The sequence below is a fragment of the Sceloporus occidentalis genome, unplaced genomic scaffold, assembly GCF_023333645.1.
Source record: "Sceloporus occidentalis isolate IW3139 unplaced genomic scaffold, rSceOcc1.0.p SCAF_14, whole genome shotgun sequence".
In the NCBI taxonomy this organism is placed as follows: domain Eukaryota; kingdom Metazoa; phylum Chordata; class Lepidosauria; order Squamata; family Phrynosomatidae; genus Sceloporus; species Sceloporus occidentalis.
The window spans coordinates 1,479,086-1,497,380 of record NW_028316994.1 but is presented as its reverse complement, the minus strand read 5'-3'; the positions used below and the strand labels follow the sequence as shown (position 1 = coordinate 1,497,380).

At 42.7% G+C, this 18,295-nt stretch overlaps 1 protein-coding gene across 1 annotated transcript; it reads left to right on the top strand.

Annotated features, from left to right (window-relative positions):
• The first annotated feature begins 1,152 nt into the window (after window positions 1-1,152).
• Window positions 1,153-15,883, top strand: LOC149303478 (uncharacterized). The gene is made up of 10 exons (XM_089480737.1): window positions 1,153-1,180; window positions 3,871-3,897; window positions 5,794-6,108; window positions 6,922-7,032; window positions 7,382-7,696; window positions 9,724-9,924; window positions 10,958-11,272; window positions 11,871-13,253; window positions 14,528-14,683; window positions 15,188-15,883. The coding sequence occupies exons 1-10, from the start codon at window positions 1,153-1,155 to the stop codon at window positions 15,598-15,600; spliced, it is 3,264 nt and encodes a 1,087-aa protein (XP_089336863.1). The 3' UTR covers window positions 15,601-15,883.
• The last annotated feature ends 2,412 nt before the right edge of the window (window positions 15,884-18,295 follow it).

Sequence of the window (18,295 nt, the reverse complement as noted above, 5' to 3'; positions counted from 1 at the left end):
GGTACATTGAGGAAGGGGAAAGGGGAAGGTGTCCAAATCAAGATAGAGAGGAACAGAAGGGTGGGCTTCCATGTAACCTTCTCCAAATGCATGGCATGGCACAACTTCAGCAGCAGGAGTTTGGAACAAGGATATGCTGGAAAAGTTTAATTATGCAGATGTTAAAAAAAGCAAGGCCCCAGCCTTTCTTATAAAAAGAGTAGAGGTGTAGATTGAAGAACACAGAAAGACAAGAAAGAAGTGGAAGATGAAGAGGCATGATCCTGGAAAGATCTTGACTTTTTAAAAATCTCTACTAAAGTGCTACACAACCCAGAGGTTACTCAGACAGTGGAAATAATCCAGGTAGAATCTGGGTTGAATCTTTGTTGTTCACATGCATTTTGGGGGGCTGGCAAAAAAACCACTTAACCCATCAGCTAAGTTAGGAGGGGGGTTCTGAGTTTTTCTAAAATATTTGCCTTCTCAGCTGCATGAATAACCAATGTGAATAGACCCTGGATAAAACTGCATACCTTGAATGCGCTTTGAATACATTCGCACCATCAACTCCATCTTTATTAGAGCACTGACACATGTGAGCAACAGAACTTGTAGAGATGTGCACTGATACGGTTCCATAGTGTGAACAACAAATCTGGGATGTGTGAGAGAGATTAGTTGCATAGTTGTGCTAAAAAAGTGTGAATGACCCCCCCAAGACTCACAATCTATGCTAAAAATTGGATACATGATTACACTGAGTTAAACAAGGGCCTGAAAGGATTCCTTTGAGACAGCTGGCAAGCCAACATGTACCTCCTCCACCTAAGTACAACACACTCTGCAGCAGGAATGCTACTATCCAATGCCATTATCTTGGAAACTCTCAGAAATTTCCTGAACTTGGTTCTTCTAGGCTGAGCTTAGTTGGGACTCCTCCTATCATTCTCTCCTATTCTCTTCTTTCTCTCATTTCTCTCTCTCTTTCTTTCTCCCTCCTTCCCAGACTGCAGACTGGAGGCGAGAGACCCAGAGCAAGCAGGGGTGTTTCCCATTTTCTTTTCTGCTTAGCTGACTCACTGCCTGGGTCCTCGGGCTTCAATAAAAGTTCCTCTGCCTTGCAGAGTTGTTTTTTCAGCCAGCTAGGATACCAGCTGTGCCATTAACACCATGCAATGCTTCTTCTTCTTCTTTGTGGGTGAGTGTTGCCCGCCACATGGTCTATGCCAAGGTGCAGTCACTATTTTCCTTCTGGGCATCTAACTGCCACGGAGAGGCTGAAAGCTTCCATCAGCAGGGCTGGATTCCACCAGAGTTATGGTGTGTGTGTAGTGTGTGTGTGTGTGTGTGCGCGCGCGAATGATGCTTGGGTTTGACTCATAGGTTTGGAGAGGGAATAGCCTCTACTTTGCAGCCCCTGAAAAGAAGTCTGTTCATGCATGGGTGCAACAGAAGCTTTAATGTTTTACAATGGAAACTAGGGTCCCCCCAGAGTGCATGCCATGCCTCTATTTTCATGTCACTAGCTGTTTGTCTCCATCTCTCCCTGACATTAGCTGCTGAAAACCTTTTTCTCCATCTGCTACATCTTGCATTCATTTATTCTGCAACAATCTGTCCGGCACCAGCTTGTGAAGCTAGGAAATGTTAGCAAATTGACAGTCATAGTTTACTTAAAAAAACAATGACCCTAAGTATGCCAACTCCCATTATGGATCTGGTTGCAATATTTATAGAAAAGCTGCAACTCAAATCATTCTGCAACATTTATGGCTTTGTTCAGAGAGATGAGGAGATGGAAGAAAAGCATGCACTGAATTTTGCATGTATCCATGGGTGGGCACAGAGCTGGAGAAAATTTGTTTTTGGGGACTTCTGGAAGCTGTAATCCAAAAATGGAATTTTGGCAAGCTCTGTACAAGCCTATGCACTGGAATGAAAATATTGTCCCCATGCCCATCAAAATGGGACTTCTAAGAAACCAAGGACAGGGGGGGAAATCTGAAAAACTATTGCATGCCAGCACCTTTTAACAAAGAACTCCTCCAAAAGTGTATTGATAACTAAAGTACTGGGCACCTACATTACACCTCTTGGAGGTAACCATTGCCTGATTTCTGACTTAGCCCACAGGTTATTGAAAAATCTATACACTGGAGGGAGTTGGGCTACAATTGCTGCTAGTGGCAACAGTTAAAACAGCAGGTATAGCAAGCCATTTAATTAAGGGCACCAGATCGGAGTGTGTCTGGGGCTTATGGTTCAAAGATATGAGCATACATCATATAGTATTGCTGAATCAGTCCAAAAGTTATTCTAATATTTCACCATCCTGTTTCCTGCTAGATGCTTCTGTAAAATTTGAGAATCACAAGACATGCTTCCTGTTATTGGTTCTCAAACTCAAAGGTTTATGGTTGGTTATTTGGAATGTTTTATTTTGCTTTCCTAGTTAATCCTATGCACTGAATTAGATTAATCTCATAGCCCTATATACTGTATCAGAGGCAGGAATTGTGTGGCCCTTCATGGGATGTTAGGCTGCAACCCTGAGCATGCACACCTTTAGCTATGATGTTGAGGATCACTCGAACTTTTAGTCCAATAGCATTAGGAGGGCTATGATTCCCATGCCTTCTCATAGATAAGAAAGTTAGTGGTTAGTATATAACAAAGTAAAAAAAACCCAAATCCCCAAACCTTAACCTGAATAATTGATGTTAAGGATAAATTAAATGTTATGTCTATGTCAAACTGCTGTTTATTTATTGCATTTATATGTTTCTTTCCTCCCAAAATGGGATCCTAACTTAACTACAGTATTTAAGTTAGAAAACTATGCTAAAATCTTTACTACAGTGAAGGTAAGAAATACCACCAGTGATTTTATTTATCCTGCCCTTGCCCCTGTTATGAGTTTGGAGAGAAATAAACAGCTGCATGCATTTTTGAAATGCCCACCCAACCTACCCATCCAACCAAAAACCATTATCCTGCTTTTCTTTTCTCCCTCCTTTATAATCTCAGATCCTCAACCTTCCCTTTTCTTTATCTTGTGGATTTCCATGTGGATCCCAATGAAAGTCACAGAAATAAAAACTTTAGAATTTAGCTTGCTGGGACAGATTAGTGTCTAGTGAAGAACAGAAGAGGACCATGTGGATGTAAAGAAAACTGCCCTCCTTCCAAACTGTACTATATGTTGGTTAAAAAACCCAATAAACTTGGAATTACCTAAACTGTCATACACTAATCATGAACCAAAATCAACAAAATTTCCATAGCTGTTTGCATTTAATAACTAATCATGTGAGAAGATGTAAAATTTGAAATCCTGGAGTTTATTATGTGGCACCAGAGCTCTGACAGCAAGGATGAGATGTCTCACAACACTAGAAATCCCAGCATTCCATAGCATTGAGCCATGGCAGTTAAAGCAGTGTCAAACTGCATTAATTCTGCAGTATATATGCAGCCCTTACCTCTCATTCAATTAGTTGATGACTTAATAATTAATTATGAAAATAAGGCAATGCTGAAAGTACATCTTAAGTCAATCAATTAAGTTAAAAATAATCTAGTTTGTTTTACAGATACCACAAGACACCCTCCTTTTTATAAGAATTATTAATTACTGTAGTGTTTCTGTATTGTCTAATCCTCCAAGAATATTATTTCTGTTATTTTGGTTGTTATTATTCAAGTTCTTTGACAACATAAGCTTAAAGTAAAATGGCTTTCTAAACCCACCTCTGCCAGGGCTTAACAACACTTTGTGACCTTCAGAGCGCATCCCAACATGATGTGATCTCCAAAACACAGTAATAAAAATAGGATGTCCTTCAACCTGTTCTTATTATTTCTTAACCTCTTACTTTTTCTTTGCAGTTCTCTTCTTGAGTCTTCATGTCACAGGTAAAAACTGAATTCCTGCCTCTAATGAGACTTTTTTCATTGTCTCCAATAACCAGCACAATAGGAAGTTATTTTCATATGTTGTCATGTGCCTTAGTTGACTCCAACTTATGGCAACTCTTATCATAGAGCTTTCTTGGCAAGATTTATTCAGAAGATGTTTGCCATTACCTTCCTTTTAGGCTGAGAAAGTATGACTTGCCCAAGGTCTCCCAGTGGGTTTCCATGTCTGGACAGGGATTCTAACTCTGATCTATTTGAACATCCCACACACTGGTTTGTTGCCAATATATATTCTCATCAGCATCAAATTCAGTTTTTTGAATGAAGCTCCTAATGCAGTCAAAAGGATACCAACTAGACAAAAGAGGTATCAGCAGGCTACAGTGCACTGAAAGGTTTGAAGAAATAGGGACAAATATCCAAAGTGGGTGGGAACCCCACCACAGCTGAAAAAAGACCATGCCCCATGCTCATGAAGTGCTGCATGACTGCTGGAATGAGAAGTGGGGGGGGGGACTGCAAGACAGGAGGCAGAAGAATGAATGGACCAAGGGAAATGTAGACCAAATTGAAACAGCTCCATTTTATATCAGTTGTGTTCCATTTTCATGCTCTAATATGACCTAAATGCAACAGGATAAAAACCTTTTCATTACGGTTTTTATTATTATGGAGTTGAAAGAAGCTTGGTTCCAAAGGCAATTATTTCAGTCTAACTCGTTCTATCCTTGGGGATAATTGCTTTAAGATTGAAGAGATTACTACATGTGGCTTTTAAACCATGATTACATCCAGAAAAAAGTGTCTTTAGTGATACTTAGTGCATGACACCTCTGACCCTGAGCTACTGTGTTGTCCCCAAAGTGCAGTTCGGGCATCCCTTTTCATTGACAGGAGAAACCCATCAATGACCTCCCAGTCATACTAGTCCTTAGGTGTGAAATGTTGCTGTTAGGCAGCCAAAATCTTGGCAGTCATATGAGTTTCAATATCCCCATCTCTCACCTCTTCCCCCTGTTCCCATCCCACTCGCTATTCCCAAACAGGCTGATTGCCCACCCATATTTTTTCTTCTTTCTCATCTTTTTTACATAAATAGCATTAGTAGAAATCTAAAATTGCATGAAAAAGTGAAAATAGTTTTTTAAAATGAAAAAAAAAAAGAAAGCCATGCTGGGTAGATCATAGGGCAGGAAGGCAGAGTTAGGTGGGATTCCGGCAAAGAGTGCAATGGCAGAAATAGCCCTAGTCATGTGATTAACAAGACATGCAATAATGAAGATTTCCATACCTGACTGAATCGCTAATAAAACATCCTTGAAACATCCCTCAAATGTGGGGGAAGTGCACGTATCTGAACATCTGGCACGCTTCCTCAATCGTCATGCAATTGTTACTCCCTCTAATGTCCCTGAAACGTCTCAAGGGGAGCGGATTTCCTATGAACCCAAAGTTTCTGTTCATAGTAAATCTGCTCCCATGGAACAATTCAGGGATGCTAGAGGGAGTGACAATTGCATGATGATTGAGGAAGCACGGCAGGCGTTCAGACACACACGCTTCCTCCACATTTGAGGGACGTTTCAGGAATGTTTTATCAGCAATTCGGCCAGGTATGGAAATCTTCAGTGGCTGCTCTGAAACTGGTATGTTTCCATTTATTAACAGATGTAATTGCTGTAAAATGGGGCTTGTGTGGTAAAGTCCTTAGTAACATTCTTTAGGAAATCTGAATAAATGAACAAAATAAATGAAGATAGAATCCAGAGAAGGGATTTCACAGTTAAGTGGGAAAATGGCGTATCAAAATTCTGTTTCCCATTTCAAATGAGAAAGTGTAGACATACATGCCTGTATGAATATGACTTTGATGACCTCTCTTTCTTCTGGCAGACCCATTTCCAGTTCGTCTGACTGGAGGACCAAATCTCTGTGCTGGACGAGTGGAACTTTTCCACCAAGGCGAGTGGGGGACGGTGTGTGACGATGACTGGGACATGCGGGATGCAGCTGTGGTGTGCCGGGAGTTGGATTGTGGAGAGGCTCTTTCAGCACCCCATGGGGCCTGGTTTGGGGAAGGAGCTGGGCCCATCTGGCTGAATGAGTTGCACTGTGCAGGCACTGAGTGGCACTTGCACTCTTGCCGCCACCTGGGCTTCCGGAAGCATGTCTGCACCCATGAAGAAGATGCCAGTGCCATTTGCTCAGGTAAGACTAAAGTTACCCAAAATTATCATACTGGTATATGCTGGTTTTACAAAAAAGGAAAAGGAATATCACACAGCCAGGGTTTCATTTAAGCAAGACAACATCAAAGTGCATCCTTCGTCTAAGGATTAGATTTCCCTCAGCACTGAGTTACTGTAGCACAGTTTTGCCAAATTAAGCATGGGTGCTTCCAGCTCAGAAGGTATGGCTTCAGTTCAGCACTTTTTCTGTTTAGAAACTGATCACCATGATGAACACACAACATTCTCCAGGATACACCTATACCAGCCTCTACCCCAAATCCTGCTACATTTATTGCCTTTCTTTGAAGAGCTCTGTTTTTTCCAGTCAAAGAGAATGCCACTGAGATGGCTTCTATGAAGTCTAATTTAAAGTAGACATTTGCTAAAGGCTAATTTTAAATGCACGTTAAATGCTTCGGTAAAAGACCTGTCCGTAGAAGGTTAGAAGAGAAGCATTTGGCTAAACTTGAGGAAGAGGAGGTCTTTCTTCCATAAGATGCATTAGAATATGATATTCATGTAGATACAAAACTATACCTTGGCATCCCTTTAAAGAAAAATCCCACATCTGCATACATTTTTCACCTTACAGAAGAATATATTGAGCTGGCTGAATGCCATTGAGAACATTTGTTGGTGATGTTTGGGCTGAATGGATATGGAACTAGATGCAAAGTTAAACTCTTAGCAACATGCTGCTCTGTCTCTGTGAAAAAAGGATGCTAGGTGTTTTTCCTTACCTTATGGACCAACAAGTCTGTCTAAATTTTTTCCCTTTCTCCCTTTACAGAACAACGTTTTCCTCCTTTCACTGCTTCCCCTCCTCATACAACTCACAGGAGAGGCAAAATGGAGGCAGTAACAACAGCAAAACCACTGGTGTCTCCCACACCTGCTCAAGGTAAGTGCACAGGCATCCCAGTAACCTATTACTTCCATTGCTTACATGAACAATATACATCTCCTGAGTTGGGTTAAAGGAGATACAAGTGGTGAAAGCAATGGTAATAGGTTCTGGAAACTCCACCTGTCTCCTCCTTGAAGTGTACGCTGGGCCACATGTCTGATTTTCATCTGAAAGAGTCATAAGCCTTAAGGTTCATTTGTGGGCTTAATATCTCAAAATGTGTAAAGAAAGAGTGTTTTCATGGCTGAAAAACAATGTAATGTGATATTGGGGAACTTTCTACTACTCCCACACCAGTTGTAGGTTGCCCTATAGTATACTACTCTTCTCTTTCTTCATCCAGGGGCCCCTGCCCTCCGTCTTGTCGGTGGCAGAAGCCACTGTTCTGGTCGAGTAGAAGTCTTCCATGAGGGACAGTGGGGGACAGTGTGTGATGACATGTGGGACCTTCTGGATGTTGCCGTGGTCTGCCGGGAACTAGACTGTGGGGAGGCTCTGGCAGCACCGGGTGGTGCTTTTTTTGGCGAAGGGAACAGTGTCATCTGGCTAGATGATGTGCAATGCCAAGGAGAAGAGTCAGCTCTGGTGCAGTGCCATACCAGTCCCTGGGGGACAAACAACTGCCGACATGGTGAAGACGCTGGTGCTGTGTGTTCAGGTGAGATTGGCGTGTGAACAGTTATATTTATTGTTTAACAGTCATTAAAGTTCTGCAAACTCTGGTTCACAGTTATATTTATTGTTTAAGAGTCGTTAAAGTTCTGCAAACTCTGGTTCTTTAAGAGGGCAAGAGGCTGGAAGTCTCTACTGGAATTCTCACAATCTTACCAAACTACTCCATTTTTGGTTTCTTTCAAAAGCAGGATTGTTGTTATATGCCTTCATGTCATTTTTGACATGGTGACCCTAAGATGAACCTATCATGGGGTTTTCTTGGCAAGATTTGTTCCGAGGAGGTTTGCCATTGCCTACCCCTTAGGCTGAGAGAGTGTGATTTGCTCAAGGTCATCCAGTGGGTTTCGTGGCCAAGCTGGGAATCAAATCCTGGCCTCCAGAGTTGTGGTCTAACACTCAAACTACTATGCCATACTACTATGACTCAAAAGCAGGAACAGGTGTAATTTTACAATTTAACAGAATCAGCATATTTATAGTGAGCAAGAGATACATGGGCAACTGGGTACATCAAGTATATAAAGTACTAGATAACAATAGTGCTGAAGTAAACCTAACATTGCTATTTTTATCTCATTCCCATATTCTTATTTCTTCCTTTCTCCAACCATCCATCTTAACTATATGCTCTTATGTTACCCTAGAAACCAATCACACCCACTCCATTCTGTTCCCTGCCACCTAAACCCTCCTGCATCAGGTTCACTACACATAAAATTCAAGTTTGTAGTTACAGGCCATATATAAGTACAGAAGAAGAACCATCAGATTAAAGGCCTATTTAGTCCAACATTCTGATCATGCAGTGGCAAGCTAATTGGCCTATATAGAAGTTGGGATTCATGCACCTTTCCAGATATTAGAATCATAAAATCATTGAGTTGGAAAAGACCACAAGGGCCATCCAATCCAACCCCCTGCCATGCAGGAATACACAATCACAGCATTCCTGACAGATGGCCATCCAGCCTCTGCTGAAAACCCTCCAAAGAAGGAGACTCCACTACACTCCGAGGCAACAGATTTCACTATTGAACAGCTCCTAGTGTCAGGAAGTTCTTCCTAATGTTGAGGTGGAATCTCTTTTCCTGTAGTTTGCTTCTACTGCTCCATGCCCTAGTTAATGGAACAGCAGCAAACAAGCTTTCTCCATCCTCAATATGACATCCCTTCAAATATTTAAAGCATGGTTATTATGTCACCTCTTCACCTCGTCTTCCCCAGGCTAAACATGTCCAGCTCTCTAAACTGTTTCTCATAAGGCATTGTTTCCAACCAGCACTTTCATGCAGCTCAAGCTAGCGCAACTGATGTTCAGAAATCCTAGGAGTTGTGGCCCAGCAACATCTGGAAAAGCCACATGATTCCCACTCCTGGAATAAGGAAACCTGACACCAAGACACGAGTGCAATTGCATCTTTTGTTTTGTGTTCCTCAGCAACTGATGTACAGAGACAGGCTTCCTCTGATACTGGAAGTGAAACATAACAACCGTGGCCCATAGCTATTGATGATCATAACCTCAATGAATTTATCCACTGTCCACTGAAAAAGCTGTCCAAATTGCCAGGTGTGACTATCTTTTCTTAAACTCTTACATTGTTAAACTGTGGAATTCATTGCCACTGTGGAATTCTGCATCCACACTGCAGAAATAATCCAGTTGGACACCACTTTAACTGCCATGGCTCAATGCTATGGAATTCTGGGAACTGCAGTTTTATGAGATATTCAGCCTTCTCTTTCAGAGAGCTCTGGTGCCACAACAAGCTACAGTTCCTAGAATTCCATAGCACTGAGCCAAGGCAGCTAAGTCAAAAGGTATTATTTCTGAAGTGTGGATGCAACCTGAGTGATGAACTACTTGGCTTTAAATATATATTTGGGCCACAGAAGACCAATGAGATAGTAATTATTATACAAACATGAATACTGCTCAAAAATATTATTTGGCAGTACTGTAGGTTCTTTGATATTTAGCTTGAGTTTATCGCATAGCTTACTTTGCAGGTGAGATGCCTCTTGCCATGGTGGAAGAACGTGTGGCCATGATCACAAGGACACTGGCACCTCACCGACTCCGATCTGTAGCCCCTAAGAGAATTCCACGTCCCACTCAGCCTTCAAGGCGCCAGGAAGAACCGGTGGCTAATGAAGTACCACATGCAGAAAAGAGGCCAAAGGAACATCATTCAGAGGATATGTTAGGTGGTGAGTGGTAGCAAAAAATAGGATTGAGAACCCCAGACAATTGTTCATGTGTTGTTCCTTGCCTAAACATTTGTTTATTTTAAATATTTGTATTTCACATTGCTGTTTGAGAAGAGGTTCCCAAGCCATCTGACAATGAATGAGAATACATGAATACATAATAAGATTTTCCGACAAGCATGGGTGATTTATGAAGGCTCTAGAGTGGAAGCTGATGGGAAATGTCCACTAACCGGACTTTAGAATCTAAATTATTTATTTATTTGTTTAGATTATATCCCACCTTTCTCTCAACAGAGACTCCAAAATGTTTTAAAGATACACTACAATAAAAAAGAGCCACTAAAAGTTCTTTAATGCAGTTTGGAACGGCTTTAACTGCCATGGCTCAATGCTATGGAATTTTGGGAATTGTTTTTTTGTGAGATATTTAGCCTTCTCTGTCAGAAAGCTCTGGTGCCACAACAAACAACAAATGCCACCATGGCCTTTAAAGTGGAGTCAAACTGCATTCATTCTGCAGTGTAGATACAGATTCTCTATCTCATGTCTTCACCAGACATGCTTGGGATGGTGGTGGGTCCAAGAGAAAGCCTTTCCCTGCAGATCTTAGAGCAAAGGTAGGCTTTTATAAAGAAATGTGATTTTTCAAACTAAATGTAAGGCTGAAATGGTGGTGATGGTTTCAACTCTTGCAGTGCTGTTTTATTGTGCAGAAAAGGGTTGAAAAGCTAATGCCTGAGTTATAATGGTAAAGGTGGATACTTGATGAAATCCATGATCTCTAAAGCCTTTTGAACTTCTACATGATATCTAGCCTGAATCTACTCCACCATAGAATGTGAACCTCACCTGCTTCCAGAAGCCATCGGCTATACCACCACAGTGTCCAGATTGTTTAGAATGGTTCTGCTTATGTATGTCTTTGTGTGAATAAGAAATACAGACCTTCTACATCCACTGTTATGACTACTTGAGAACTGTGATGTTCAGACTTTTAACATTTAAGGATTTTCCATCTTCTCTATTTCAGACCGGTGGCAGATACGGCTGGAAGGAGGGCCTGGCTCCTGTGCTGGGCGAGTGGAGGTTCTGTATAAAGACCAGTGGGGAACAGTGTGTGATGATGGCTGGGATCTGGTAGATGCAGCTGTGGTGTGCCGTGAGTTGGGCTGTGGGGCCCCTCTTCTCAGTCCCGGCAATGCACGTTATGGGCCAGGATCCGGACCTATCTGGTTGGATGATGTCAACTGCACTGGGTCAGAATTCACTCTACGACGCTGCCGTTCTCAGCCCTGGGGAAAGCATAATTGCAATCACCATGAAGATGCTTCTGTCATCTGCACAGGTGAGGAACTACTTAATTTCTCCATGGAACAGGATCTTGTAGCATCTTTGAGACTAATTGAAAGAAAGAAATTGATAACACCAAGTTCTGTAGACTTGAGTAAGCTCAAGTCTATGAAAGCTCATGCTACCGACTTCTTTCTTTCAGCTAGTCTCAAAGGTGCTACAAAATCCCTTTCCTTACTGTTTTCTGGACTAACATGGTTATTTCTTTAATTTCTGCATGGAACAGAGTATGCAACATTCTGGGCAGAGAGCTATCATAGCTGTTCTGAACTTTCCATGTAAAACAATAATGGAAAGTTCAAAGTTCAGTGGGTTGTGTGTGTGTGTTTGTATTAACTCTTCTACTGGTTTAAATCCAGTGTCCTTTTGGGAACTCAAGTCTATGCTTGTAATGTAGATCTAAAACTATAGTTGAGTCCCCAAAATGACACTAGGGTAGTTTCCTGCTGAAAAATCTGGTAAATTTACTTTGATGGGGCTGGTGAGAATTGGCTAAGATTTCCCACCATGCTACAGTTACCTGGGAGACAGGGAATAACTGTCAACACCATTTTAATATCTGATGTAAGTCTGTGGCACTTTTGTGATTTCAGGGAAGTGGAAACGTCTGTCATTACCAAAGCTATCCAGAGATTCAGCTACAACCACCACTGCTTCTACTACCACTACGACTACCACTACTACCACCACTACAACACAGGTCCCAAGGCCTGCAGATGGGCCAGGACTGCAAAGCACTCTGGATGTGCCAGAGACTACCAGAGCCATTTGGAATTTTCCAAATGAATGGGAGACAGAGACACTGCAGCCACTGGACCACAATGAACCATTAGGGGTCACACAAAATGTGGAGCTTGAACTAGAACATAACACAAAGCCAACAAGCTCCATGGACATAGTTGAGACAGCCCATAATCCTGAAATCCTGCTTCCTATGCAAGAAATAGATTCAACTGACATTCCAAGGAAAAGGACAACCACATACAAATGGTTGCAGGAGACCGCAGATGAAACAATGCCTAATCCACAGATCTTGCAGTATGTTCAGGAGATGTCTTCAACCAACCACCCAAAGACAAAATCATACACAAATGACTGGGAACAAGAGCCAACCCATGCCTCAACAGAATCTCAGCCATCCTCAACAATGCTGGATTTGGAATCTAAAAGAGAAACAGAGACAACAACCCGCTGGGGTATGGATAAAACTATTGCCAATCTAGAGATCCTACAGAATAGTGAAGAGATGGAATCAACCAACTCCCCAAAGAGCACAACATCTCTGCACAAATGGGAACAAAAGCTAATTCATGCTACAACAGAATCTCAGCCATCTTCAACCATGTTGGATTTGGAATCTGAAAAAGAAGCAACCACAACAACCCATAGGACCATGGATAGATCCATACCTGATTTGGAAATTCTGCAGAATGGTCAAGAGATGGAATCAAATAGCTCCCCAAAGACAAGGCCAACCCTACACAAATGGGGACAAAAGTCTACTTCCTCCACTGAGTTCCTGCCACCCTTAGTCACAGGGGATCTGGAATCTGAGAGAGAAGCTGAGTCAACAAGTCCATCAGAAATGGAACTGCCCACAGTAACACAAACTGTTAAGCCTGCAACAGACATGGTGCCTCCCATACACTGGAGCAATATGCCTGAAGTGTCTCACATCACACAGGATGTAGAATTCATCAGCACTGTAATGGAAGTTCAACCTACCACTGCCACGTGGATCCAAGACCTTGCAAAAGATAGGGAGGCAACTGATAATGTAGCAAAGGAACTGGTTCTGTTCTCAAAGAATTTAGAAGCTACAGTGAAGATGGAACTGCCAACCACCACAGAGAATATGCACCCTGTAATGTACATGGAAAAAGATTACCCTAAAATCCTTGCAGACTCTGGAGAGGACACCAGTCAGAAGCAGCAAGAGAGTTCAAATATAAATCCTCATACCATACAGCCCATAGGTGAGAGACTGCCCTGGAGCCACCTCTAGGGGTGGCATAGGAATTTGGCAGTTTCCCAAATGGGGTGGAAATTGGAGGTCCCAGTGTCTTTGGAAATTGTACAGTAAGACCACCCCCCACAAAGTTCTTGCAGCTTTGGCAGGACTTTTTTCTTCTTCCAGGTCCAAAACTGCACAGTTTTCATTGGAAAATGCCCAGCTTTTCCAGCTGACACATTCTGGGTACTGTTTTTCTGTAACATTCCCTCCCTTCTTCTACTCCAGCCCCAAGGTTGTGCAGAAATCATCAGCTATGAAAAGATTTTACAACTGTCAAACTAGCTGTGTGCGTTCTCCCCCTCCCCAACTTTCCTCCACAATTCCCCCCAACTACAAATTTTTCAAGGAGATTTTCATACGGGGGAAAAACCCAGGAGTAAAAGGCATACTCCCGGCAAAGTTGTGCGACTGTGCTGAAGAGTTTCAGACACATTGCGCTGATCCAGGACTTCTGGGAAGAAACAGGAATGCTCCAGCAACAAACCATTCATGGCAAAGTCCCATGAATGGTTTGTTTTTGGAGCATTCCTGGTTCATCCTGGGAGAACTCCTGGATCAGCACAACGTCATCTGAAAATCTTTAGCGTGATCACGTGATTTTGCTGGAAGTATGTCTTTTCCTCCTGGCTTTTTTCCTTGTCTGAAAATCTCCACAGAAATCCTGGCTGAAGGCTGCAAACTCTCAGACAAGAGGTTTCAGGCTTTCTCCTCCCCCTCAGCTCTCCACTGGTTTGACAGCTGTAATGTGACATCTAACAATTACTGGGTAACTTTGGGGTGAGAAAGGAGGGAAAACAGTACCCACTACTGTTATGACCGTCTCCCTCTGGAAGAGAATGGAAGTGTTACAACAATATGCAGAGAGGTACAGAGAAAGTGCTATTTCCTCACTCCATTTTTTTGGCTTTCTTTTCTCATGTAATAAGGCTCCCATCAGATAGGGAAAATTGAGAATTACCATCCCTAGCCTGCTCTAGGATGGGGGCAGGGGCAGGGGCAGGGAGGCAGACGGTACCACAATTTGGCCCCTTCTTTGTTGTGAGCTGTGGCTGTTTTTCATCCTTCTCCCCATCAGAGGAGAAGTGAAGGCAGGTGGAGTGGAGGAAAAACAGCAGCAATTGCCCACTAACTCACTTAAGTAGATTTTTATTATCCCTCTTGAGCAAAATCCTGGAAGCAGCAAGGAAGCTTCATTTCCCATCTCTGTTAACCACATTCTTCTCCCCTTGACACCAGAATCCACCTTCACTCTCAGTGATGTGAGTTCTTTGGATGAAACAGATGTTCACAATACAACTGAATGGCTCCGAAGTCCAGTGCCACACACAGTCTTAGCGTATGGTCAATCTGAGGATGGTTTAGTGAACTCAGGAGACACAGAAAGTGGAACAAGTAAGTATCTGAGACAAAACCTCTTGGTGGAAGTTAGGAAAAGAATCTAATCTTGAAGGTCTTTTTTTTAATGCAAAGGTCTTGCACACTATTTTCTCCATATCTGAAGCTGCCAGGCCCTCTGTCACATAAGAGACTAGCAGCCTTAGTGTGGCAAGTATCTTGGAAAGCACAATCCTCCTATTATTTGGCACAAGTTGTTTAAGCAAAGAGCCCCTTGAATATGATTCCAAATGCCTCATTTTCCAGGCCTAAGCCCAGCAGCTAGGAATGTGATTTGTCCTTGATCTAGGTTAGTTTACACAGAAAGTTTCCCCAGTTTATAATTCTTCAGCTACTCTTGTTAATTGTAGTCAAAGCCCACTTCCATGAATTTTCTTCAGCTCAGTTGGTCACACAGTTTTAATCAAACATTGGCTCATTGCCTGGGACTATTTTCTGTTGGTTGCTGGGGAAATGGTGTTAGAGGCATAACGCAGTCATTGGTTCTTTTCTATCTTGCAGGCTATACTGATACCATCTTGGCATCAGCTCAGCCTAAAGCACCAGGCCCTAACATTTCATCAGCTGAGACTGTCATAAACCCTGCTAAGCTCAGTAAATCATCCCCTGGATGCCCTGTTAGACAAGAGCCACAAGAAGAACATCACAACTTCTGCAGTTCATCGCTTGCCTTGGGAAACTTGGTCCAAGCAATGGAAGGTCTCCGTGGGGATCTGGGCTCCCTCTCCACCACTATTCAGCATCAAGGTTCCCAGCTGGAAGCTATTGCTCACAGTCTAACTGAACTGGCAGCTTCTGTGCGTCATCTGGTGAGGGCACTGCCTATCCCAGGACAACAGGCTTCAGTCCAGTCCTCCTCTGTTCCTTATTGGCAGCATGAGGATCAGCTGCAAAATCAACTCCCCTTAAAATGAAAAGGGCACTTCCTGAAAGATACAGAAGTTGCCTCTGAGACCAGGTAAATAAGAGTTGGAAGGGACCAAAATGCTATCTATGGTAGTCAAACTCTGCTTGGAGAGGGCCCAAGATCAACCCATGCAATTACATGTGCTGTAAGCAGAGGTCACAACCATTGCAGAAAGAGACTGTAGTGGACCATAGCCTAGTCATGCTGGTTATGGTCCATTTATGTATAACCTAAAGGTGTTAATGAGTGAAGTGGGGGAGAGCTGAGAAATACTATACATTTCCACACATTTCCTGATATTTGTAAGACATGATCAGTTATTTCAGGCTGCTCCTTCCGATTTGTATCAAACATACCTTCTTGCTTGGAGTATTCCAGGTTATACCAGTTTTAATTAATATACATGAGAATATATCTTATGATGTTTCTCACATATATATCACACACACACAGGTTTCATACATATATTAAGATTCTATAAATCAAAGAGGCTGATGGATAACGAATCAAATGTGGCAATGTCTGAAATGCAGAACCAATTGTGACTGGGTACTGACCATGCTAAGAGAAATTTCTGGATGGATAACTGGATAATTACTTGAACAAGTAACAATTACATGATGGCTAAGTGTTTTCTATTAAAATATACTAAATTTTAATGGAAGGAGTCATGGATTTTTCAAATATGGATATTTCGCTTTCATTTTTCTGGTAAACCAGATACACTTTCTATGTAATATGTTCACCATGCTCATGTTGGGATTTAACTTTAAGCCAGCTATTTTTTAAAAAGCTAAAACATATATACTTTGTGACATGCAGAATAGAACTTTAGCTATCCAGCTCAAATTGTTTTATTCCTTTATATATATAAAGTGAGTTGTCGCTGGGCCCCGAGTACCTTCCGGAGGGGGAGGAGGTGGTCCCATGGGTTCCATAATTCACAGTCAAAGACAAAAGTATGCTGCAAGTAACTTTAATAACAGATGAACAAATGAACAGCAAACCGTTGGCTGGTTCTTTCCACCGAGCCTTGCAAACTTGAAACTGAAAATCCTCCAAACAAACTCAGAGTCCGGGGTAAGCCCACGTGGCTTAAACCTCCTCAGATTCGACGTCCTCGCAGCCGGCTCGGGGGTCTTGTCGAGGGCTGGGAGGGGCTCTCCTTCCTACAGGCCAGCACCTTCCTCGAATATCCCACAACAACCGGGGACCCGGGTGTAACACTGGCCGGGCTTGATAGGGCTCAGGGTCGTTCCCAGTAGGATGTGTAGGCCACCACCTCTCAGGCGGGAGACGTCCCTCTGACCGCCGTCCTGGGCCAAACCGTGGGCCTCTAAAGTGTAGCCGGTTAATCTCTGTGGCTAAAGCCTCACTTACCCTCGCCTCTATCTCTCCCTTGTATCCTGTCTCCTCCGGCCGCCACACAGGTCCTGACGCTCCTCCTCCCCCTTTTCCTCCGCTACCTCCCCTTTTCTATCCTGGGACTCCGCCCCTCCCTCCGCTCCTGCCCTGGGCGCAGCTGCTTCACCACCGACCGGTGCTTCTTCCTGGTTCAAGGCTCCCTCTGGGTCCTCCAAAGCATCTTCGTTCAGGGCGGGACCCCAACCCGACTGTTCCCCCTCCTCCACCCTCTGACATGAGTGTACTTTACACTCTTCAGCTAAAAGGGCACCAGAGTACTAGCAAAGTAACAAATAGGAGTCTCTGCACATATGCTTTCAATCCCAAAGATATGAGGAAAAAGGGATGGGGAAGGAGGAGGAAAGCAAGCAAATTCAGGTACCAAATATTACTTGTCTATGGAATATTGTACTGGCCTACTGAATTATATGTACAATGTCCATCCAGTGGCAGTTTCCAGCACTAGTGGGGGGATGAAGATAATTGAACAGTGAAGAATGTTCACACTGAACATGCCTCAAGATATTCTTATTTTGAGTAAGCGCTTATCTTGAGTTAGTTCCAAGGTTTCATATCCTCCAACATTTTACAGAACACATGTAGTTAAGCAACATCAGAGTGTGGTCAAGATGGCATACAAGGAAGAACTTTTTAACAAGCCAGGGGAGGCTTTTGCCTAAGCCTTCCAAAGAAGGGCAAGATTTCACTCATTTCACTTTTCTCCTCACTGCTGAGTTAACCGAGTACACATTACCCTTACACTTTGACAAGTTAATTGAGTGCACATTACCCGTACACTTTGTATTCACTGTGCAGCAGTTGAAGCAAGCTAAGGGCAAAGGTGGGAGGAAGAGAGAATAAATTGGGACATTTTATAAGGAGCTGAAAAAGTGGGATGGCAGAATTAATTGGGTCAATCTCTGCCAAACTTGGACAGTTGGAAGGTCTGTACTTTTATTCCTGGCATATTTTATTTGCTTAATGGTTTCATACAGACAGTGCTTTTCAAGTCCTGACATCTTGAATTCCAAGTAGGCTTCAGTCTCAGCATCTCCCATTTCAAGAGTTAGTGCTGATTCAAATATTTGGGGAGAAGAAGCCTGGGTGCTTTGTGAAATAAATATGAGATCCCTGAGCAATCATCATGGTATATATGTTATGTCAAGTGTTCAGACCACATCCAAAATGCTAATATTTGAAAACAGAATGGATGCTATTCTTACTACTTTTCAGATGGGAGGAGTGGTGAGGTGGAGGTAGTAATAGCTATCTTAGTCCACTTGTAGTACAGACAAGAT